At 45.5% G+C, this 25,592-nt stretch overlaps 1 protein-coding gene across 3 annotated transcripts; it reads left to right on the forward strand.

The window, feature by feature from the left end:
• The first annotated feature begins 2,148 nt into the window (after positions 1-2,148).
• ERLIN2 (ER lipid raft associated 2) lies at positions 2,149-25,244 on the forward strand. 3 transcript variants are annotated; one of them, XM_005286513.3, is made up of 12 exons: positions 2,149-2,295; positions 3,950-4,071; positions 5,519-5,600; positions 6,569-6,615; positions 8,196-8,257; positions 9,527-9,652; positions 12,268-12,341; positions 12,624-12,682; positions 16,282-16,373; positions 17,374-17,463; positions 20,867-20,946; positions 21,995-25,244. In XM_005286513.3, exons 2-12 carry the CDS (start codon positions 3,965-3,967, stop codon positions 22,175-22,177), a joined length of 1,002 nt encoding a protein of 333 aa, XP_005286570.1. In that variant the 5' UTR covers positions 2,149-2,295; positions 3,950-3,964; the 3' UTR covers positions 22,178-25,244. The 3 variants fall into 3 exon arrangements, with proteins under 3 accessions (XP_005286570.1, XP_005286571.1, XP_065440749.1); XM_005286514.5 differs by lacking the exon at positions 2,149-2,295 and adding an exon at positions 2,410-2,921; XM_065584677.1 differs by lacking the exon at positions 2,149-2,295 and adding an exon at positions 2,410-2,847.
• Positions 25,245-25,592: the final 348 nt, after the last annotated feature.

Below are 25,592 nucleotides of genomic sequence, written 5' to 3' on the forward strand. Positions count from 1 at the left end.
ACAATGGACAAAGAGCCAGCTCACTTTTAACACGATGTTTGTCCACCTGTTCTAATCCATTATCAGTCATTCCCTTTTATGCTTTTGTAGACAGGGCTTGTAAAGGGCCAGGAGGAAGGTAATGAAATAAAATATTGCACCTTTATTAAAAGGGGAGAGACTTTCCTGGTCTTCCTACTGCAGACAGGCTGGAGACAATGGCGTTAACAAGAATATTTCAAAGACTTTCAAACATGTCTCAATTAACTTTGCAGTAAAACCTGCAAAATATTTGTATATGGGCTCCCCTTCATCAGGCCAGGGAAGATGGGTGGAGGAGGAGAGGAAAAAAAGTTTTCAAGCACTAGAGAGAAGTGGATGTAGTAAACCATTTGTTAATATAAAAAAGCCTCTGCTGTTAAAAACCAGAGAGAGCGGCAGCACAGACAGCACCTCATGTTCCTGGCCCCGGGTCTAAAAATAATGATTTCTTGGCTTTTTTTCCCCCCAGGATTATTACAAGTAATATTTACCTTTGTGCTAGTTCACATCTTGATACTGTTAAACACGTGGCCACAGATGGTTTCCCATTTAGAGTAACCATATAGCTTGAGCGTTATGAAGCAAAACCCCGTTGGTGAGCCAAAAAACACCCTGCGTTTAAAAATCTATTACTTCTAAATATTATATGTATTTTGTTTCAGCTCAGAGCAATTTCCTAGTTTACTCTTATTAAACCAAGAGGCGGCTGGACAGCAGTTCTTGATTTATGAAACACATACTAGATTCATTAAAACCTTTAAAGATTTAATACATTTTATCAAGGCCTTAAATCTGCGCAAGCATTTAAAAAATCTAATCCAGGGCATATTTCATCCCAGGTGCCCCTTTGCACTTATTTAAGAGCTGTAAAATGTGAATTGACAAATATTGCAGATATTTCATTCCTTATTTCTAAATGGTACTGAATTCTTCTGACAGGTTTGTTATATATATCCTGGGAGATCTATCAAGTGTAAAGATCAAATTATTCTCCTTTATTGACATTTTATATGTCTTTTCTATATTTCTTAAATCCCCTTCAACAATTATGGATGCTGAAGATTTAATATATTTTTGCATGGTCTGTCACTTTTCTTATTATTACGCCTCAGTCTGGCCAAATGTGCATCTGAATAGGGAACAGATTTTTTAAATCACCTACAGATTTGTCAAACCAGGAATAAGAGAGGCAAAGAATTTGTGACATGATCTAACAGCCATTTCGCAGCTTGAGATTGACATTGGATTAGTGTCAGTCAGGTGGAGTTCAGGAGTTTTTGATTTCCAAAGAAACTTGCTGAAATCTTTCCCATGCAGAGGGAAAATTAAGGCAGGTAGAATAGAAATGTATCCGTCTCAGCCTCACTGTGGGATAAAGGCTTCTCCGGCACTGCCCCCTGTCCAACTATCTAACTCCCCGCCATTGCTGCTAGCCCCTTTGCAGGGCAAAGGTCTCTTTAGTCTGCTCCTGCCCATCCCTCCCTCCCTGACATTTTGAACCCCCTGGCATAGGACCATGGTAGAGTGACCAGATGTCCCGATTTTATAGGGACAGTCCCGATTTTGAGGTCTTTTTCTTATATAGGCTCCTATTACCACCCCCACCCCCCCACCCATGTCCCGATTTTTCACAGTTGCTGTCTGGTAACCCTAGATCATGGCAAACTGATGGCCACACAGCAAGTGAGCATCAGAGCCAGGAAAAGGACACAGGAGTCTGGGGCTACATAGTGAATCGGTGTGGGAGCACAGAATAGGGCCCAGGAGTCTGGGCTACACGGTGGGTCAGTGTGGGAGCCAGGAAAAGGACCCAGGAGTCCAGAGCTGCATAGTGGGTTGGTGTGGGAGCCAGGCCCAGGAATAGGACCCAGGAGTCCGGGGGCTGCACGAAGGGTCAGTGTGGGAGCCAGGCCCAGTAATAGGACCCAGGAGTCCGGGGCCGCACGGTGGGTCGGTGTGGGAGCCAGGCCCAGGAATAGGACCCAGGAGTCCGGGGGCTGCACGGAGGGTCGGTGTGGGAACCAGGCCCAGGAATAGGACCCAGGAGTCCGGGGCTGCACGGTGGGTCGGTGTGGGAGCCAGGAACAGGACCCAGGCGCCCTCCCCAGCATTGGCAGGCAGGCAGGCACTGACTCCACGTAGGCGGGAGTGAGTCTCTGGCGCCCCCTGGCGGAGCCGCCGCTGGAACTGCAGGCTCGCGGGGCCGGGGGCGGCGCGCAGTGATGATGGTATCAGTGTCACCGCGGCGACACCCGGAAGTTGCTGCAGCAGGCGGTGAGTGCGGGAACCCTCCCTCCCTCCCACCACCTCCGGGCGAGGTTCCGGCCCCCGCCCCGTCCCGCCGGGCCAACCCCCCCTTGCTCCCCGAGGGGCTGTCCCGCCCCCCTCCAGCCCCAGGGCCTACCCCGGCCCCCACCCTGGGGATCCCGGCCCCCTGCCCCACAGCGCCACCCGCCATCCCAGCCCGGCTCCCACTCATTCTTAGGGGACCCCTCCGGCCCCACGGACCCCCTCCCCTTGCAGCGCCCCTCCTACGGGCCCCTCCACATCTGGCTGGACTCTCTCTCTCCAGCCCCCCGCCGCTGCCCCCAAGGCTGGGACCGGCGCCCCCTTTCTCCTCAGGGCTCACTGCCCCCGGGGTCTCAGCCCCCACGGGGGGAAGGCTCATGTGAGCACAGCTCCTCCTGGAGTTCGCTGTCTGAGGTTTCCCTTATGGCTGCTCCATCCCCAGGGGCAGGCAGTGGTTTGTGGTCCCAGATTGGTAACAGAAGACACTCAGGCAGTCTTAGAAATTGTACAGCCCCCTGTCAGGCAGGCACCGCACAGGTGAAAAGGCAGAGAAGGGAAGGTCCTTTTCCCAGTGTAATTTATAATCTACCCCAAGACCAAAGACTGAGTAGGTAGGGAATGGTGCGGATGGAAGGGGAGGGAAGGAGGTGACAGCAGCTTGGATTGGGTATTAGGGTTCCTTTTAATGCCTGAGGGTATGAGCTACTTAATAGGCCAATACCTTTGTCCTTGTGTTTGTGGTTACGAATTATGCCCCATGTCTATAGCATGGCTCAAAGCCTTCCCCAGGAAAGGAAAGAGTCGTGGTGCTTTTTGTATGACATCTAAGGATTTACGGTTCTGTCTAAGGAACCTTTCCTTAAGATCATATGCACTTCCATGTGTGCTCTTCCTGACATTTACAAATAGTAAAGAATGGTTTGTTGGGAAATAACGTGCAGTTACCATTCTGTGGGTGCAGGTCACAATGATAGTGGCAGAGCTGCACTCGCTGCTTCATTCGGTAGCCTGTGTAATTTGAGGCAAGAGGCCGCCTCTCCTGTTGAGGGGCATGTGTAACTCCTGGAGTTAATGTGCCCACATCAAACAAACTGTGTGCACCAAGAATCTTCTAGTCCATTTGTGCATGTTGCTACTATAGCAAAACAGCTGTAAACTCTGTGGAGACTGGAGAATCAGATACCTACACTAATAATGTGAGGTGGAAGTTGTACTAGACTCTTGGCTTTCTGGTTCCTTTAACTATACCCCAAGTGCACTGGTAGGGGATGTCTTAAAAGTAATATTTTAGTAAATCTAAACAAAAAGAGAGAGAGAGCTGAGATGTTGTCCAGTGGCTAGAGCAGGAGAGTTGGAGTCAGGACTTCTGAGTTCAGTTCCCAGCTCTATTACAGATTCACTCTGTGACAACAGGCATGTGAGTTCGCTGCCTCAGTTTCCCTATTTATAAAATGGGAGTAAAACCTACCTCCCGGGAATACCTGAGGGGCTTAATTTTTGTGACGCACTTTGAGATCCTCTGCTGGAAGGATAGTTATTATTAGATCCAGTGTTAGTATTAGGCTAAGTACATTTAGTTAAATATTTCTCAGTTTGCCTCAGTCTCTGATCTCATGTGCTCTACGTTCCCTTTCCCCAGGCTGAGCTCTCAGGGATGGCCCAACTAGGTGCGATAGCGGCGCTGTCTGTTAGTTTTCTGGCTGCAACTCTCTTCTCTGCAGTACACAAAATTGAAGAAGGACATATTGGCGTTTATTATAGGTAAGACATGCATCTGGAATATTGTTTGGGTTCACAGTATTTTGAAACCACTATCCAATGGCTTCCCCATCAGATGCTAATATTCTGTCAAAGGGGGGGTGGAGTTGGGGAAAGACGTAGTTTGTGGTCCCAGATTGATAACAGAAGACACTGAGGCAGTCTTAAAAATTATCAGTAATTCCACTTTAGTACGAAATATCTTGCGACTCATCCTCCTTCACCTGGATGTAAAGTCTGAGTTAGAGCTTCTGTGTTTTCCCCAGAAGAGTTGATGACACCCCATAACCCAGATATTGAAATAAGGATTGCAGCTCTCTGCTCTGCTTCAGGTGCTTGTGATGATATCAGCTGTGTTAGGAGAGAAACAGAAGTTCAAGTTATGGTCTTGGCTGGCTGGCAGGTGAAAGAGGGACTGACTATGGAGTGAGTGATGTTGGTGAAAGGTGCAGACCTGACAGCCATGAGGACTTAAGTCCTCTGTTCATCCTCAGATAAGATACAGCATTGGCAGCGCCAACTTCTCTGCTAATAGACGTGCCCTGACCTAAAGGGACCATCTCTATGTGTGACAAAAAGTAATTCAGCCTCCATGGCTTATTCAACCCTTTGCACCACTGCTGAACCTGCCAACAAGGGGGCCGATTAGTGACAAATGTACTGGCATGTTTTTGTGATGTGGACACCGGTCCATTGGGGACTGGATTGAGGGACCTCCCACCAACCCATTCCACATAGGCTACTGAACAGCTGTTGGATGGTAACAACTTTTGATTACTATCAGCCTGACCTGGATTTGAACCGGTGACCTGGAGGTGAAAGGTCCAAATCCCATGGCACTGATTTTCAACTGTTTAGTCTTAAAATATATTTAGTCCGTCTCCATTTGTTTTCTGAGACTAGCAGGCTCTCCAGCTGCTTTGGGTTATTTGTGTCATTAGGGTTTGTTAATTGCTATGGTGTTTTTCTCATGTTTTGATCATAACTTTGAAAAGGTTTTGAAATCCAGAATCATAATGCTGTGTGTCTGACTCTTCGCTAGCTGGTGACTTTTCATATCCTAACTGGCAATTGAATGTGACTTGTGACAGAGCAAAACCAACCCCCCACAACCACAGAGAACAACTTTTCCTTTCTTATAAAAGACAGGAAGAGCTTGTATGGTTTTAGTATTTGCTCATTATCTAAAATGTCTTCAGTATGTTGTGAATTCAGGGTACACAAACTGTATCAAGGACTTAAATTAAAGGAGAAAAGTGTCCAAGCACAGATGACAAATACACATATATTTGCAGATATTTGTCTGTGTTTGGAAGTGACAAGATTGTCAATTTATTTATCTTTTCAGTGCATCTAAGCTTTAATGCTTCCGTGCCTTCCTATAGTCAAAGTGTCTGCGGATACTTGGGAATAAACTGTGTACCATTCTTCTTTGTTTCTTCTCCTGCAGAGGTGGCGCATTGCTGACTTCCACCAGTGGACCTGGCTTCCACCTTATGCTCCCCTTTATAACCTCCTACAAATCTGTGCAGGTATTTTTGCATTTGTCTGCTTACATTAGTGTTTTCCCACCAAATTGGTCAGAAAATGCTGCATTTGGGACGTCACAATCTTTTCCAGGGAAACAGCCTGTGATGTTGCTAGCACAAGACTGATGATGACACTTTCAGGAACCTCCCAAAGGAGAATCTAGGCAGGAGAGGGAAATTCCCTTATGCTCAGTATAAGCCTGATGCAGTGTTCACTGAAGTCGGTGGGAGTTGGTCAGACTCTACCTACACAAAGGGTGAAAATGGCCTATGTGCAGAGGACCAGTGCAAGGGTTATGTACCACTTAAAGCCCCGTGGGTACATAAGGCTTGTTTTGGACCTCTGCATGGGGCCATTTTCCCCCAGAGCAGAAAGGGACATAGAGACCCTGCACTGTAAATAGACTTTTGCATTACATTCTCCCTTTTTGTAGTTCCTCCTACTCCAACCTCGGGTAGATATAACAGACTGCTGCAAGGTTTGCATCACTGGAGTTGCCCCAGGCCTGCTCGGAACTTTCTGGTTTTTTTCCCCATTATCTTTCTCTTGGGATTGTACATCTTTCTTTTCACCAGTTTTTCTTTCAAGCAGGGGAATAAACATTCTGAAGTAGGGACTTGGAACCTGTCCAGTAAACTTGCAGGCTAGATCACTGGCAAACGCACTCAGAGAGTTATGCAGTGATGCATTCTTTCTGTTGAGCAACCTTTGGACAAGTGGCTTTCAGGTTTATCCCTAGAGCTGACAAGCACTGGACAGCAAATGGTGGAAGAATCAATAGAAGCAGATTTAGTTCTAGCTTTTGCAGTTCCCCAGGCTATTCCAGGACAAAGGGGTGATATAATGAGGAACCTGAGAGATGATACTCTGTAAGATGGCAGGAAAGCTGCTGAAAAACAAAGGAACTACATAACTCTTGTACTGTAAGCAGGCTGGCTCTTAAGTGGATCTTTGTTCTCTCTCTCTCCAGACTACATTGCAGACAGATGAGGTGAAAAATGTTCCTTGTGGTACCAGGTGAGATGTCAGACCATCATCTGGCACAGCAATCAAGTTACACCAGTTTTTCTTCTTCGTTTCTCCCCATGCTGAATCATAGCTTGCAGTACTTGAATGTACTTTGCCCTTTGTTCCTGTTAGCAGGCTGGTCAGATGCCTTCCTGACCTGCCCCTGAATTGGATCCTATGTTTTCAGGAAGCTCCAGCATACCTTAACATTTGTTGCTTTATTGTAGCTGCATGTTTGGTGTGTGTTAGTTTGTTCTTAGTATGAAAATAATAACACTCTGCTCTTAGTGTTACACCACTTCAGAATAACATACCGTAAATAATGCGACTGTTTAATAGTAACAACGAGAGAGAACTTCCTATAACTTTACAGTTCTCTTAAAGTCTACTGATTTGATTCATCCCTGGCAAAAAAAAAAAAGACTTCTGTTGGCATAAACCAGGATGTAAGGCTCCCAGTAGCAGAAAGTCAATCAGGGTATAGGTTGTGGTGACTACAGCTTCCCTCTACTGATAGCCTACATTAGCTCATCAAGCCTGAAAATTGTGTTGTGCTGACTGGGGCAGGGCCATGGACAGGGCAGGCAGGGAATGTGCTGTTTTAGAGCCTCCACTCTGCAGCCTCAGCTGGTGGGGCTTCCGCAGAGTGTCAGGTAGAAACTGACTCTGGCTTCCCACAGTGCTGCCCTGGGGAAGGTGGCAGTGCAAATACCCTACCCTCTCCAAGGCATGAATGTCCTCATGGGTGTGACTGCTCTTGTCTCTAGGCTTGAGAGGGGACCTTGGTCTCCATGGCCTGATTCTTGGCCTACTTACATTTCAAGTGAGGTTAGACTGCATTACGATTGTCTTCAGAGCCCTTTCCCTGTCTAATCCTTTACGTAGCACCATCTCTCCATGGATCTAAAATCCTGAGCCTCACATGCTCTCTGTGAAGCAGGTTTTATCCCCATTTTGCCAGTGGGAAAATAAAGGCACAAAGAGTTTAAGTGACTCATGTGAAGTGTCAAGAGAGTCAAAGAACTAAGGAAAGGATTCAGGAGTCCAGAGACCCCCGTGCACTCTAACCACTAGACCTGCTCCTCCCAAACTAGAACCCATTATTCCTAGCTTACACGTAGCTAAATCCAGAGTAAACTGGGCCATTGTTCTTGGGGTTCCCCCGAAACCTTCCACTTGGATTTGCTGTAAGTGCAGGCCCACCACTGTGAATTACTGATACAAAGGTTGTGAAGTGTCCCTTTCAGTCCACTAGAGGGTGTTGTCTCCATGACAGACAACATCAGGAGGGACCAATGTGGCAGTTGCATGATCAGCCTCTAGCAAATTGTGAAATAAGAATTTGCTTTTATGAATGGGTTCAGATGCAGGGTTGTGTTGCTGGGAGCTCTGTTCTCTGCTCCCCCATCCTAGTCTCCTTTAAGTGCTGAATAATTATGGATAAGCAGTGGCTTGTTCTAGAAGAGCCAGTACTCCATACATCTTACACCCACCCCAGACCCTGGCTGTATCCCTGAACAGCTTTATTTAGTTCTGAATGTTACACTTGAATGTTACATCCTCCTTTGATTTTTCTCTTCCTTTCACAGTGGGGGAGTGATGATTTATTTTGACAGGATCGAGGTGGTGAATTTCCTGATCCAAGGTGCTGGTGAGTTATCTCTGCCAATGAGTCTGCACGGCTACAGTATGAAGGACTGTCAGTCACATCTGAGCGTTAGCATGGCTTTTGCCTTCTGAAAGCTCCTTATGTTCCTGCTAATGCAGCATAGGGTTGAGAAATCATATCTGCTTGTGCAGTGATGGATTTTGGAGGCCAGAAGAGCCATAGAAATTCAGCAGTGTCCCCTTTAAAGCCCTCTGCTCTTTGGGCGTAAACACTTAAAATTTAAAATTAAGTTTAAACTTAAAAGACACAGAACCAGTTTTACTATTTTTTTATATATTTCTCTGTGTTTTATTCTCACTGACATGTTCGTATTACTTACTACCACTGATATACTCATTTTTCTAGTACCTTTCATTGTAATATCTATAATGCCTATCAGATGATTATTATTTACATCATAGTAGCCCCTATAAATCCCAGTGGTGGTGTGCTAGGCACTGTCATGAAGCGCTAACAATCTAAATAGGCAAAGGGTGGGAGAAAGGGGTACAGAATACGATCAGAGGGTTGACATGTGAGACACAGATTAAGTGATCTGAGCACCTGTCACTCGAAATATGTCACAAACTGATGTATAGAATCCCACTGAAATGCAGCCACCTCTGGGGTGGCGTGCAACAGCCATCTAGTATGTTGGAAAAGAGTGGAATGAGGGGATACATTGGCCAAGAACATCAGGGCAAACCTCTCTGCTTGTGAATACACTGGTGGGATCACAGAAATTCCTGGTGAGTGGGACAGAACCAGACCGTTTTAGGTCCCATTGATTAAAAGTAAATCCATGTACAGCTTTGGGCCTGGGGGCTTCTTCCTGCTCTGAGAGTCTCACAAATTGCTATGTACGTGCCCAAATTCACTAATCCACATATCGTATTGTTCAGACACATAATCCTTGTCTCACCGCTTCTCAGCAAAGATTTAATAGCAGATGTTGTAGAAAGGTCTGGTGTTACTAAGACTTCATTATGTTTACAAAGCATATGACAGAACATTGGTTAGTACATTATGAAGTATTAGCATCAATAATTAAACCTTCCCTGTCAAAATAAATGAACAAAGTGCGCTTCTGCAGTGCAGAGATCTTCTTTCCATTTTGTTCATTCGCTAGTGGCAAGGCTCCAGGCATTGGCAGTGAGTTGCCCCCAGTGACTAGTACAGATGTCAGGCTCCCATTGCATGTATCCCAGGTGGAGCCCGACTCGAGACCACCACCACGCTAGTCTCCTAATGCAAACCTCTCTTTCTCACCAGTGTATGACATAGTGAAGAACTACACAGCAGACTATGACAAAGCACTCATCTTCAACAAGATTCACCATGAGCTGAACCAGTTCTGCAGTGTTCATACTCTTCAGGAAGTCTACATTGAGCTGTTTGGTGAGCCCCATCTCTGCCCTGGGTCACTAACCTTTACAGATGAATTGTCACATTCACCCGAACCTAACAACATCTACTGTTGCTTCAGCAAGGTTTTCTGCTGCTACCCCATAAAATCTAGTAGTACACAATCAGAGCCTCCTTTAGGCCCCTCTCCATAACTGATGGGATTCTGATGAGATCACTCCAGTAGCTGTTCTGTTCGTGACCAGGGTTGGTTCAGTTTTATTAGTTCTAGTTACACGTACCTACACATACACGTATTTACACTACCTCCAGAAGTATAAGGAATGTGTAACTATAATTAAACTGAACCAATCCTGGTCATAAACAGAGCAGCTGATTGTCCTAGCGAAGGTGTGGAAGCTTCATCAGGCAGATGCTCTGTTTAGCTAACCCTTGCAAAATAGTCATGGGAAATTTACCAGCCCAATCACAAAAAATATAAACGAGAGCTTGGTCGCCTGTCAAGAAATGTTACTCATTCAGGGCAAGCAAAATGCTGTAGGGTAAGTTTATATCTCAGTTCTACTAAAGCAGCTATTACCATACTACCTAGGGATGCCATGTGGTGTTCGAGAATAGGGGAATCTCTCAGGATGGGACAGATGCCCCTCCATTCTAGACTGCAGGTCATCTTAAAACTAGATTGTGCAGAGACTAGGAGAACCTGATTATTCTCAGGATGAATTTTTCTTTTGAAATTGTGAGAATGTCTTTGCAATACTTATCTCAAGCTGGAGCCCAATCTCACTGTGTGGCATTTGCACAGACACCCTGCATGTTCGCCCTTGAGACTCCATGATCTGTTCTTCCTATCGGCTGTGTGATAGGAAGCTAATCATTAACTACTGTATCTGAACTGCACTTTTTAAGGCACTGAGAGATCCCTGTTTTGACCGTGCACTGCTACAAAATATAGCATTGGGACTTGGTTCTATAGAGAAACAGGAGGGGAATTTTCAGAAAGTATATTCATTCTTCACCCATAGATGTCTCCAGATGACATCAGCAGCTGCTGACGACAGTAGCTAAAAAGAGACTAAAGTAAACTGATTTGCACTGAAGGAAGAGTCTGTATAAATTTATATGCACTCCTGCATGATTGTTTCTGTCTGAGCAGGATGCTTTTTGGCTGAGGAGTTAGAAATGGGGTGCAGCCCATTGAATACAGACCTATGTCATGATTCCCTGCCTCCACATCTGGAGGCAGGTGCAGGAAACTGATAACAGCTGTTTCCTAAACTCCTGGCTGAACTGTGTTTTGAATGTGAATTCCAGACACCCAAACAGGGACAAGGCTAATAACTGAGGGAGTGAGCCTGGATCACTTTCAGGGCTGTTCATTTTTTATTTTCCTGTTGTATTTCTCAGCAGGCCCCAATGGAACATACAACCTTCCTTGGAGCTTTCATTGCAGCAGGGCTTTGAATTCTTTATTTCCTTTTGAAATTCTCCAGCTACACTGAAGTTAATTCCTACCCACTGAGCCAAGTGGATTTGCTGATGAAAATGTGTCCAGCCTATTAAACTAGCAAATGTGACCTTTCACCTTTCTCTCGTTCTGTCTCTTGCTGGCACACATTCAGCCCGGGTAGATCAAGGCCTGGCTAGGCCAGGTTTTAAATTACTGGGACTGCTCCAGGACCCGTTTGGAATGATAACGTTGGTGGACATTGGTTAGAATAGCTCAGAATTTACTTGCACACACACCATGCTTGTGGGCATTTCCTGTGAGTACTCACTGGAGGCTTGTGGCATCCCTGAGTTCCTCTAACCCAGAAATAGAGATCAGGAAGGATCCAGATCCCCTGTTGCTTGAGGACTCCGGACACTGCAGGAAACTTGCCAAGCATTGTACACCCACCTGATCTTGTAACATGACACCGGCTCAGTGCTCAGAGAAAGGTGCAAGACCCTTGAGGTCCCTGCTGATATGATGTCCTGGAGTAATATTCCTTCCCTGGTTCTGAATTTGTCAGTCAGATGTGCCCTGTGCTTCTGAGTGGTAGGCACAGTGGATAAGGATCCAATCCCAGTTATCCCTTGAGATACTGCCAGTTGCCTGAGTAATTGTCCATTTATTCCCAGTAATGTGGATTCTGAGAATACCTCCCGGGTCCATAAATCCCAAAGGTATATTACTGGAGCTGTGGAAGGTTGCAGGAGTTTGTAAATCCCCTTTTTTTAAAGATATTGTTGGTGCAAGTTCACCATCATGACAGACCACCCACCCACTATTCGTCCTCCCCACCCCACGTCAATTACGGTATTTTGGTTTCACTGCCAGTTTTGTCTGGTCTTGCATCTTGCTTTTGATACCATCTTGTTTTGCTTGTGTTCAGCCTGAACATTTAAATCAAACCTGATTTACTGAACGGCTTCAGGACCTGGCTCAAGACTGGGATTTTATTAGGGAAAAAAAAAGTACACACACACACACAGGTGTCTCTTGATTTCCCCTATGGGATGTGTAGCCTGTGTGTATCTAACCTCAACTTGTGTTTCGTTTCCAAAAGTGCTAAATCAAAGCCTATCCTGAATAACTCCACAGATGATCTGAGAGCCAAATGCCTTGTGTGTTCTTTAACCATGTCTCACTTTTTTGATATCAGATCAGATTGATGAAAACCTTAAACTGGCTTTGCAGCAGGACCTGACCACCATGGCTCCTGGACTCATTATACAGGTAATCAGGGTCCCACCTGGTCTGTACAAGGTGCTGGTCATGGGGAGGACAGTCACATCTGGTACAGAAATGCTTACGAGATTGGGTGTGCAGTGCTGGGCAGGGATGGAGAGCTGTACGTCATTTCTGGAAAACTGCTCTACCAACTACACTCCATGTTGAGTTCCTTGAGGCAACTAATTACCTTTGGCCCAATTTTAAGTCCCACACTTTTGTTGCCAGTATTTTGGTTGCTCGCGGCATGTTGGCTGTTTGTCTACCTTCTATTCGCTGTCTTTCCAGGCGGTCCGCGTTACGAAGCCAAACATTCCAGAAACAATTCGGAGGAATTATGAACTCATGTAAGTGCCTGGGACTCTCACCTTTGTGTTACCAAAGTGAATTTGTCATCCAGACTAATATGTTTTCATAGTATGCTGTGATCTCAGTGCCCTCTACCAGGCATGCTCTTTTAGCCTCATGGAGGCAACCTAGTGACCGAGGATGTGGAAAAAGCTAATGTACTCAATGATTTTTTTGCCTCTGTCTTCACGAACAAGGTCAGCTCCCAGATTGCTGCACTGGGCAGTACAGCATGGGGAGAAGGTGACCAGCCCTCTGTGGAGAAAGAAGTGGTTCGGGACTATTTAGAAAAACTGGACGTGCACAAGTCCATGGGGCCGGATGCGCTGCATCCGAGGGTGCTAAAGGAGTTGGCGGGTGAGATTGCAGAGCCATTAGCCATTATTTTTGAAAACTCATGGCGATCGGGGGAGGTCCCGGATGACTGGAAAAAGGCTAATGTAGTGCCCATCTTTAAAAAAGGGAAGGAGGAGGATCCGGGGAACTACAGGCCAGTCAGCCTCACCTCAGTCCCTGGAAAAATCATGGAGCAGGTCCTCAAGGAATCAATTATGAAACATTTAGAGGAGAGGAAAGTGATCAGGAACAGTCAGCATGGATTCACGAAGGGGAAGTCGTGCCTGACTAACCTAATTGCCTTCTATGATGAGATAACTGGCTCTGTGGATGAGGGGAAAGCAGTGGACCTGTTATTCCTTGACTTTAGCAAAGCTTTTGGTACGGTCTTCCACAGTATTCTTGCCGCCAAGTTAAAGAAGTATGGGCTGGATGAATGGACTATAAGGTGGATAGAAAGCTGGCTAGATCGTCGGGCTCAACGGGTAGTGATCAATGGTTCCATGTCTAGTTGGCAGCCGGTTTCAAGCGGAGTGCCCCAAGGGTCGGTCCTGGGGCTGGTTTTGTTTAATATCTTTATTAATGATCTGGAGGATGGTGTGGACTGCATTCTCAGCAAGTTTGCAGATGACACTAAACTAGGAGACGTGGTAGATACACTGGAGGGTAGGGATCGGATACAGAGGGACCTAGACAAATTAGAGGATTGGGCCAAAAAAAACCTGATGAGGTTCAACAAGCACAAGTGCAGAGTCCTGCACTTAGGATGGAAGAATCCCATGCACTGCTACAGACTAGGGACCGAATGGCTAGGTAGCAGTTCTGCAGAAAAGGACCTAGGGGTCACAGTGGACGAGAAGCTGGATATGAGTCAACAGTGTGCTCTTGTTGCCAAGAAGGCTAACTGCATTTTGGGCTGTATAAGTAGGGGCATTGCCAGCAGATTGAGGAACGTGATCGTTCCCCTTTATTCGACATTGGTGAGGCCTCATCTGGAATACTGTGTCCAGTTTTGGGCCCCACACTACAAGAAGGATGTGGAAAAATTGGAAAGAGTCCAGCGGAGGGCAACAAAAATGATTAGGGGTCTGGAGCGCATGACTTATGAGGAGAGGCTGAGGGAACTGGAATTATTTAGTCTGCAGGAGAGAGGAATGAGGGGGGATTTGATAGCTGCTTTCAACTACCTGAAGAGGGGTTCCAAAGAGGATGGATCTAGATTGTTCTCAGGGGTGCCAGATGACAGAACAAGGAGTAATGGTCTCAAGTTGCAGTGGGGGAGGTCCAAGTTGGATATTAGGAAAAACTATTTCACTAAGAGGGTGGTGAAACACTGGAATGCATTACCTAGGGAGGTGGTGGCGTCTCCTTCCTTGGAGGTTTTTAAGGCCCGGCTTGACAAAGCCCTGGCTGGGATGATTTAGTTGGGAATTGGTCCTGCTTTGAGCAGGGGGTTGGACTAGATGACCTCTTGAGGTCCCTTCCAACCCTGATATTCTATGATTCTATGCTTCATTGCCATGGGCGGGAGGCCCAAGTGATGGGAATGGCATCATGCAAGCATGCCTCCGCTGTTGGGAAGATTTTCTGTATTTTGTGTGTGTGCAGGCATTTGGGTGGCAAAAGTGGTTCCTTTGGGGGCCTGTTGATCTTGACACTGTGCCTTCAAGGCTTTATATAAGGGCCTCTTGGTGAGTGTGCACGAATGGCAGGGTGGATAAATTCTACCCGTAATCCTGCTGTTTGAATGGCAATGAAGAAATTGTTGATACGACAGGCTGGAGACTTCACAAAGCTTTGAAATAACTTGTTTTAATAACACTTGACGACATGATCCTGTTGTTTCAACATTTTCTAAGCCAGCAGCCTGCCTTGCACTGACCATTCAGAAACACACAGGTTCTCTGAGCACTTTGCCACCAAAGAGGGTGTAATCAAAAAAGGTCTTCCTTTCTCCCCGAATCCTCTCCCAAGCCCGTGTCCCTAGCCCCAGAAGTCCAGATAGCTTGTGTGTGATGGGGCCCAATATGGAGAGTCCTTATTTCTACAATCAGCCCATTTTTATCCCTGTCGCTATAAATACAGCACGGTGTGTGGTGTACTTTGGAGAGTGATAGTTCTTCAGGCCTGACTGCTGCTCCTTGAGCTGTTTTTGAAATGGTTGAAATTTTAGGAGAAAACATGATGGTGGTATTTTCAAAAGAGAATGTTCTTTAATTTCACTTCGTTCTTAGGAGGCAGTAGGACCGTGGGGGTGAGAGAGATACGGAACCATTTTACTAAGTAAAAAAAAGTAGCATTTGATCCTGCACGTACACCTCCCAAAGCTATTTACTTACAAATGGAAAAGCAATTTCAAAGTGAGACATGGAAAACTTATAGCTATGGCTATGTTGAAGGCTAAGGTTTTTTATATAGCTTCACTTCCTGCTTTATGTTCCTAATTTAATAATTTGATACCTCCACTAACAGTAACTTTATATGCATGTATCCCAGTAATTAGTGCTTATATCCTCTATAACAGGGGTCGGCAATGTTCGGCACGCAGCTCGCCAGGGTAAGCACCCTGGCGGGCCGGGCCAGTTTTATTTACCTGCTGACGCGGCAGGTTCGGCCGATCGCGGCCCCCACTGGCCGCGGTTCGCCGTCCCGGGCCAATGGGGACGGTGAGAAGCCGTGGCCAGTACATCGCTCGCCCGCGCCGCTTCTCGCCGCCCCTATTGGCCCGGGACGGCGAACCGCGGCCAGTGGGGGCCACGATCGGTCGAACCTGCCGCGTCAGCAGGTAAATAAAACTGGCCCGGCCCGCCAGGGTTCTTACCCTGGCGAGCCGCGTGCCGAATGTTGCTGACCCCTGCTCTATAAACTGCCCTCCACTGGAGGATGATATGCTCACTGGAGCAGCTCTGATTCACCCAGCAGAGGGCAGCAGTACACATTCCATACTGTGTGATCATGCAAAAGTAGTACCTTTACTTGTGGGAGAGGGGAGGGCTTTTTATTTATCGGGTCAGAAAAATGGAGTGGGGTCTTTGTCTATGCAATTAGGAAGGTAGAGTGAGCGTGTATGCATTGTTCTGTCCACTACCTGCTCCTGAAAATGCACTCCGGAGAGAGAATCTACCCAGTATCATGCGTGCGGGTAGCAGTGAGACAAGAGTGGAAGCCGTGGCTGTCACCTAAGGAGGATGGCTGCACTTCTGAGAATTCTTATCCTGTGTGGTCGCTGCAGTTCTACATCTGGCTTGTTCTGGCTCACTAGGGAGAGCGAGAAGACAAAGCTGCTGATTGCGGCTCAGAAGCAGAAGGTCGTGGAGAAGGAAGCAGAGACGGAGAGGAAGAAGGCCCTGATTGGTCTGTATATGCATCTCCCATAGATGTGGCTGGTTGGGAAACTTTCCAGGTGTGGGTGGGTGTCTAACCCAAACACCTCTCTGGAAGTACATGCAGCGCAGGTGCCACGGCTGGGTCTTGTGCGAGCAGCAGTGTAGTGGCTCTAAGAGATTTTAAATAAGGCGACCATAAACAAGATGAACATTGGCTGTTTATATGAAGTGGGAAGGGGCAGAGACTGAAGTTTAGGGAGGGTGAGAGAAGCTCTAGCACATCTCTAGTCGAGCTGGTTCTGTCCAGAGTCTGTCAACAGCAAGCACAGTGACAGCCATAACTGCACCGCTGAATGTGTGAACTAAGGGATTCGCTGTGAATTTCTCTACTGTAAAATTCTGTGTTTGGATTAAATGTGCAGTCACAGGTTCCTGTGATTGTCTATTTTAAAATGAGTTCCCCCTAATTTGGGCTGCTGCCGGGAGTTCTTTGAACAGCTCCGTATTTTGTAGATAAGGACACTGAAAATGCAGAGTGTTCTCTTTCTGCTTGATACCCATCTCTTACTCATGTAAAGCCTCCAGCACAGCTCTGGACTCAGATGGTTTTCCTGTGCTTGCTTTGCCTACAAACGTCCCTTGATGTGACGCTGAACCTCTTGGGGGCTGAAAATGTCTGCATGGGTATGTCCACACTGCAGTCTGAGGTGTATGTGCAGCATGTGTAAACATACCTAAGGTAGGTTTAATCTAGCTAACTGGGGCATCAATAGCAGTGAAGCCATGGCAGCATAGGCTAGCCGCCCAAGTACGTACCCCGGCTCCCTGGTGGCTTCGCTGATATTGGGACCTGAACTAGCTAGATCAAAGCTAGGTCACATGGGTCTACACCTACTGCAGTTGTACCTCCAGTTGCAGTGTAGATCTACCCTATAAGGATTGGGTTTGCCAGAGGAGTATTGCTCCTGTGGGAAAGGAGCTTGGATCATAACTCTTTGGGCATCGAGATGTTTCCTTTACTGCTGCAGAGGCAGAAAAAATTGCCCAAGTGGCCGAAATAACGTACGGACAGAAGGTGATGGAAAAGGAAACGGAGAAGAAAATTTCAGAGATTGAAGGTGAGCAACAACCTTTCCAATAAACAAATTTCTTTGTGCTTCTTCTCGGAAGATTTCAAAGCACATCACAGATATTTTAGTTAGTCCTCACGATACTGCTATGAGGTGGGGCAGTATTATCCCTATTTCTCCTATCAGTAAACTGAGGCACAGAGCGAGCATGTGAGTTGGCCAAAGTCTAACCACAACACGACTGAGCCCCTGTGTGAAAGTATAGAGGCCTTTCATATTGAACCCTGGTGTATGGTTGATGCGATAACCTTTCATGTGACCCTCAAAATGCATTGCAACTTTCAAAACTTATTTGTCTGCATGCTCAGCTTCTTCCTTCATTTCACACTGGAGCGCTTGGAGGGACTAGGTCAATTGGGAGAGTAGGACGTGTTTGCTCTGGCAAATGTACCACAGTTGGAGAGCCCCAAACAAACTCCAAGACACTTGTCGCTGCAGCACAGGAGGCAGACAGTGTGATTGTCAACAGTATTGCAGGAGCCAGCACTGCAGACTCCCACTGTTCCCACAGAGATTTGTTACCACCACTACAGTGTGTGGGACACACCTAAGAACCAGGCAGAACATCTTCCAGAAGCGGGAATATGCTAGAACTTCATTAGGAAATCCTCTCAGGGTGGGGTACTGCCATGCCATTCCATTCAGGCACCCACATTGTTCCATGGAAGTTTACATCTGCCCCTCTTTCTTCAGAATTTTTCTAAAATGTGGACACCTGTCAGGAGTTTTCAGTAAACGTAGCTCTAGATTTTTGGTCTAGTCAAAAGGAAAAAAAAAAAAAAAGGCCAGTTCTGAGATAAGCAGAGACCTGCCTTGCAGCTTTTGAGATCCAAAGATCAAGGTAGGTGTGTGGAGAGGTGATGGTGTTTGGGGGGGAGGGGAGGGAGGAAGGGCGGGAATCTCCCTAGGCTAAACAAGTGAGTGTTTCTCTTTAAGCATTATCAGCAGTAAACAAGCCCTATATTCTGTCTTCTCCTGTCATGGATTCCTGCATTATTTACACCCATCTGGAGTTGCTTTTGTTTCCTTTAGGAGCCAGTGTTGACTAGGGGCAGGAATAGAAGCATTTCCTTGCAAATTATCTCTCTAATAATTTTTCTTTTCCAAGGCGATGGTTCTGAGTGCTTTATAGGAGCTTGAGCTCTTAACTGAGAGGGCTTTTTCCCCATGCAGTGCCTTGTGTCAGGCAAATTCCAGGACAAGAAAAGGGCTCTGCCTCTCTGGCTCAGAGCTGCAAGGCCCGATTTCCAATTATGTTCATTATAGGCCCTGTCAAGCTTTGCAGAAGCCCACTGAGGAGCCAATTAGAGTTTTACAGATCAGCAGCTTCTCATTAAGAAGTTCCCAGCAGAACTACGATAGTTTTTATTTCTTATGAATACATGTCACCAGGTGCCAGGCCTTCGCTCCTGTTCCATACCAGGCAGTGGCCCGTGCGTCCTGCAGGCAGGGACTTTCTGCCCTGCGTCAGCCCTTCCAGCTGCTCTTACTGAGTCGGCAGAGCTGTTCTCATTAGTTGGCCAAATGGAGCGAAGCCTCGATTCCCAACCTTCCAGCTGCTGGTATTGTTTTTAAATGTGGACGTTCTCCCTATTGGTGGAGATAAAGGAATGGTTTATCCAGTTGTTTGCTTTGAAACAACTTGAATAGGACCCCAGTGCACTCTGACAAGCTTGGATTGGGGAGTGTTATTGCTTGCTGAGTTGGGTGCTGTCAAGGCTCCTTCCCCACTCTGAACTTTAGGGTACAGATGTGGGGGCCTGCATGAAAACTTTTAAGCTTAACTACCAGCTTAGATCTGGTCCGCTGCCACTACTCCCAATGTGCTAATTCCCTTCCCTGGGTAGCCTTGAGAGACTCTTCACCAATTCCCTGATGAATACAGATCCAAACCCCTTGGATCTTAAAACAAGGAAAATTAACCCATCCCCCCCTCCTCTCTCCCACCAACTCCTGGTGGATCAAGATCCAACCCCCTTGGATCTAAAAAACCAGGGAAAATCAATCAGGTTCTTAAAAAGAAGGCTTTTAATTAAAGAAAAAAATAAAAATCATCTTTGTAAAATCAGGATGGAAAATAACTTTACAGGGTAATCAAACTTAAAGAGCCCAGAGGACCCCCCTCTAGCCTTAGGTTCAAAGTTACAGCAAACAGAGGTAAACACCGTAGTAAAAAGGTACATTTACAAGTTGAGAAAACAAAGATAAAACTAACATGCCTTGCCTGGCTGTTTACTTACAAGTTTGAAATATGAGAGACTTGTTCAGAAAGATTTGGAGAGCCTGGATTGATGTCTGGTCCCTCTTAGTCCCAAGAGCGAACAACCACCAAAACAAAGAGCACGAACAAAAGCCTTCCCCCCACCAAGATTTGAAAGTATCTTTTCCCCTTATTGGTTCTTTGGATCAGGTGTCAGCCAGGTTACCTGAGCTTCTTAACCCTTTACAGGTAAAAGGATTTTGGAGTCTCTGGCCAGGAGGGATTTTATAGTATTGTACACAGGAGGGCTGCTACCCTTCCCTTTATAGTTATGACAGGTGCCCTAAAACAGACCGTGAATATCCAGGGAACATAGTGGACCATACAGATAAGCCTGGCTTTACAGACTGTGCCAGTGTAACATTAGTGTTCATTAAATATGGTTAACCACAAAAAGTCAGGGAAAAGGAAGAATGCAATAGGCAGTAGGGAAGTGTTGGTTTCTTTAAATGACCTTTATAAAATGTTTCATCTTGTATCCCTGCCTGATACTGACGGGAGGAGCTTCTCTAAGACTTGAGCACTCAGCATCTTGCAGGATCAAACCCTTTGTTTGCCAAGCTCTTGAAATCCTGGAAAAAGCCACATCTAAGAGCCCATCAAGGGGCCTCAGTTTAAGGGTTAAAGATCCCCTGGCCCTTTACACAAGAATTGGGGATGTTAGCCCCAGTGTCCTGGCCAAATTCCAGTTTGGGTAATTACATTCGCTACCTAAAATTCCCCCTGTGGTTTCAGTTTGGTGGGGTGTTCTTTATGTCCTGTCCGGATGTGGCGTGTAGGATTGCTGCCTGCTGTTCTGTAGTGAGATAGCTGCCATGCTTTTTCCCAAGAGATGGCTGCATTTTGGAGGAGAGTGAAGAGATTAGCCATTTGCCTCTCTTGCAGGGGAAGCATTGGTGTATAATCATCCCATTACATTTCAGGTGTGGGGAGAGACTGTAGCTTCTGACCCTATTTCTTCCCCCATGGTCCAGGTGGGCCACCCATAGTTCAGAAGTGGTGTTGATTCCCTGGCAGTGTGTGGATGCTACTGTAAATACAAAGATGGGTCCAAGTGTGGAGCACATTTAACAAGTTACAGCAGCTGCATGCTCTCTTATGTTTAAATGGCTGCCGTGGTTTTCCTTACAGATGGTGCATTCCTTGCTAGGGAGAAGGCAAAAGCTGACGCCGAATGCTACACTGCCATGAAGATAGCAGAAGCTAACAAGGTATTTATTGGTACTTTGTCATGGACCAGGTCCCATTGTGCTAGGCATGGTACAAACAGAACAAGAAGATGGTCCATGTGTCGAAGAGCTTATAGTTGGTTTAAAAAAAAAAAAAAGCCAGCTGTGATGATGACTCCCTGCTACATGTACAAAATGAATGTAGTTACTGAAAATCAGGCCAGACTGATGTGGGCTCTCTTTGAACAGTGTTCACATTAGTATTTTGGTGGCATTCGCTCTGGAGGACTGTTAATCATGAGACTAGAATGGCACTTTGTCCAGGATGGGCAGGAATGGTGTCCCTAGCCCCGTTTTCCAGAAGCTGGGAATGAGCGACGGGATGGATCACTTGATGATTACCTGTTCTATTCATTCCCGCTGGGGCACCTGGTACTGGCCACTGTTGGAAGACCGGATACTGGTCCAGATGGACCTTTGGTCTGACCCAGTATGGCCGTTCTTATGTTCTGTAAATATGAATCTGTCCAGAGGAAGCCTAAATGTGCTGGCTTGTGGTGTGTGGAGGCCGCTCTGTTAAATGCTTCTGGGACCAAGGCTCCCTCTCTAGAGAAAGCTGGAGCTGCAGCACTTCTATGTGATGCTAGCTCTGCTACAGCCAGAAAGTTTTAACTAATGCTTTGTGTGCCACCTGGCAAACTTCTTGCACAAATGGAGCAGGCCTCTAGGGGATGCTTGTTATGAGAAAATGTGATTACAGGCCAGATCAGAATCATGCTGCTATTATGCATGGAATTCATCAATCCAGTGGAGCCGTGAACCTGTTGGGGAGCAGCAAGTGGGAGGAGAAGAAGTCAAATGGACAAAACTCTCGGGTGTAGAGTTAGAGGGATCACTGCCAACAGCAAATACCAGAAGGGAACATTGTTTTTGCTGGTGTTTCTTTAAATAGGAAAAAGATGGGTATTCATGTCTTCAGGTGTCTGCCAGGTACACTAGTGCTCTGGAAAAATGGTACCCTATATGATCACAACAAAAGCTTGTTAGTAAATCTGGATGGCTGTTGATGTTCTGTTTTCTCTTCATGCAGCTAAAACTAACTCCTGAGTACTTGCAGCTGATGAAATACAAAGCTATTGCATCAAACAGCAAAATCTATTTTGGCAAAGATATTCCCAACATGTTCATGGACCACACGGGGAGCAAGCCTGCAGAGGGACTGGTGGAAGAGATGAGAGGAGAGAATTGGGCCGCTGCCGCTGAGGATTTGTGAAACCATTTTATAACACCTAATGACCTTTCAAAATTTCTGTTTATTTTTTAACAGATGAAACAAACTGAGAAGTTGGTTTCCCCTTTTGATTTTTTCACTGTTCTGTGCTGAAGCAGATGAGCCAGACTTAACCCTCTCAACCTTTTGTCTAGAAATCAGTTTAGACACAAATACTTTGATATTCACAGGCCATTTTTTGGTTACTTCTCAAGAGCCAGGTTCAGCTCTGCACCGTATCTTGACTCCTCCCTTTTGGAGGCCTGGTTATTCTGGAGCAGGGGGAGAATCCGGCAGATTTCCAGCAGGATGATTTGTGTTCTGCATGAGCAGTTATAGCAATTGGGATAGGGGAGGCAATGCCCTTCTTTGCTGCTGGAAGCTGTCGTTTCTTTTGTTGGAGATTTACATTACTTTTTTTTTTTTTTTTTGAGCCCTATGAAAGAGACAAAGGTGCTAGTATTTCTGTACACTACATATTCCAGCTTAAGCAAGGCAGGACGGATGTGGTGGCAGAGCTTGTTAATTTCCCATGTCCTGAGATCAGTGTTTTTGCATTGTCCATATTTTGTAGAGGATAAGTAGGTTCTAAATTCTGTAATTCTCTTTCTAGAAAATCATCTGTAAAAGTGGTACAACCGGGTCAGGGTTGAGGTGCTCTGGTGGGGGCAGTGTGACTATACTCTGTTCCTGTTCTCTGGCTAAATGGGACATCAGTCTCCCAAGATGCCAACATATGGTACCTTTCACAAACATCAAATTGACTTTTAGGAAAAGTAGCTTACAAAAACGATGAATCACTCAGACCCCCGTCTTGCAAACACTTTTGCAGGTGAGTAACTGTGCTCAAGTGAATGGTCTCATTGACTTATCATCTCCATAAGTGTTTGTAGGATTGGGGCCTACGTTTGAAATAGCCCAGTATGGCAGCCACTGAACCATGCATTATCAGGAAGAGAATGTTCAGACAAGTTGAAGTGAATGGCTAATTTAAACCTCATGTAGGCATTTTGATTCACGTTTAGCAGGGGCATACAAAACACAGTATTGTATAGTCACAGGGAGAGACAGGTGCCCCGTTGTCTTTAGACAATTCAGAGAGCACAGTTTCTCCTTCTCCCTCCTTCCCTCCCTCCCCCCCCCCCCCCGAATGATGCTGTAATACATGTGGTCCATTAAGGTGCAATTTGATTTGTTTTTAAGTCTTCAAGTATGCAGCTGTGAAGAGTCCATAGATTTTTATGATGGTGTGTGTGTGTGTGTGTATATATATATCTATAAATAGATATATATAGATACACACACATACATACACACACACACATATATAGATAGCTATAGATATATATGCAAAATCAACTGGGGGGAAATAAAGGGCTTAGCATAATGGCAGGAGAGAACATCTATTCCCCCCAGGCCATCTCCTCTCACTTGGCAGGAAAGCCTGTTTATTAATCACTGTTTTATTTTGCAACCTACACACAGATACTTGGTGGCTCCAGCCTGAGTTCAAACACCGTTGTCAGTGGCCAGCTTATTTCATTTATAATCTGTTGTTCCTTATCCTGCCACATGCTGCCGTTGGTATTAGCGTGCTAAACTCATCAGAGCGCTCAACCTGTCTGGGTGTTTTTGTAACAACACGGCCCCAGTCAGATAGAAACGTGATGAATTTTTGCTGTTTCCAATATTTTTCGTATTCATTTTCTTTAATATTTTCACAGCTTGAATGACTACTACTTTGCCTGTACTTGAAAATGTAAAATGAAAGCTGCCATCAGTTACTGCATGAGAAAACTGATAACTCGATTTGCGGTATAAGAAAAGCCTTTATCTCTTTCTATATATTTTTTTATTTACTGGAAAACCTGAGGTTTATAGCTTAAATTCAGATTCCAGACCGATGTACTACATTAGACAACACTGCAATAGAAAAATTAAATCACTACCCCAGCTCTCACATAACTAGCATTTGCGAATAGGATTCTGCATAGAGAACAGGAAGAGCGTGGGACGAGCAGAACTTTTCTTTTTTGGGGGGTGGGGTTGAGGTTTATACTGAGGGTGGTCTCACTCATTCAGGATTGTTTCACACTCATGGTAAAGATTTGCATCTAGTAACTAATGCATAGTTTTTATCAAACATTTTTTACTAGCAAAAAAAAAAAAAAAAAAGCCAAAGTGTATTGAACCTTTTTATATGACTTTCATGTAAAACTATGTGGAATAAATAGGACTTTTTATACCATACAATTTCACTATAAAAGAATGAGGAAAAACACAGAAAAAGAAGTAGCCAATATTAGTACAACGTTAATTTAAAACACAATCTTACAGCCTAATTATTCCACCTGTTACAGCTTAGGGTGTGTCTATACTGCAGCAGCGAGCATGCTGCCCTGCCCAGCTAGGCAGACTGGTGCTAGCTTAGCTTGAGCTAGTGCACTAAAAATAGCACTGTGGACATTGTAGCTTGTCCACACTGTTGTTTTTAGTTGCGCTAGCGTGAGTCTGTCTACCCGGGCTGGGAGGCTCGCTGCCTGCTGCAGTGTAGACATGCCCTTAGTTACTGCAGCTTGTGAGATGATAAAGTGAAATCTTAACATAATTGGGGGGGTTTTATCATAATTTAGCTAGAGCAAAGCTGACGCCATGACTTTCTCTGACAGACTGAATCCAGTGTTGGCGTCTGACACAGTTTCTCCATTGTTTTATACGTTTAACCTCTTTTACCTTCCAGAGTAAATTTGCTACTATATTTGACTCTGTATTCCATCTCTTCCTTGTGAGAATAGTGACAGGATGTCAGCTGGGTTTCTTTTTTTTCTTTCTTTCCTGCATGCAAATTTGCAATGAGCATTTGAATGTTTAAAACCACTTGTTTAATGAAGGGACTACAAGGGGTATGTGAATGGTGATGTTTGAGAATCCCTGATTGAGACATGAAAATAACTGCGTTGGCAGAGGAAGTTCTGACCTGGGCAAGCATTGGAAGTAATGTCTTGGAATAAAAAAGCCGTTTTATTTTGCTATTTGTTATAATGACTGAATAAAAGGTTTTTCACTTGTAGCTTTAATATTTTTTCAAGCATGAATGAGCTGGAAACATATTAGTGTGTACCTGGACAAGGCGTGGGAGGGGAAAGAGTTCTACTCTGGTCCCTCAGCTTCACTGTGACAGTTCAGGCATCTGTGTGCAGAGCAGAAATGTACACGCTGTGAGCATGCTGCCTGTACCAATGTGCAGAGTGACTTGAGTATAATTATTGGATGCCAGTGACAAATTTCTAGGGTATGGAAGAGTTTGAGGGGAATAATTTTGTTCGTTAACATGGTTGTTTTACCTTTAACCTGACAGGGCAGCATGGTGTGTTTTTAGAGCAGCTGTGTAAACACTGTCATTGTTCTGAATATCAGA

This window comes from Chrysemys picta, chromosome 2, assembly GCF_011386835.1.
Source record: "Chrysemys picta bellii isolate R12L10 chromosome 2, ASM1138683v2, whole genome shotgun sequence".
Lineage (NCBI taxonomy): Eukaryota > Metazoa > Chordata > Testudines > Emydidae > Chrysemys > Chrysemys picta.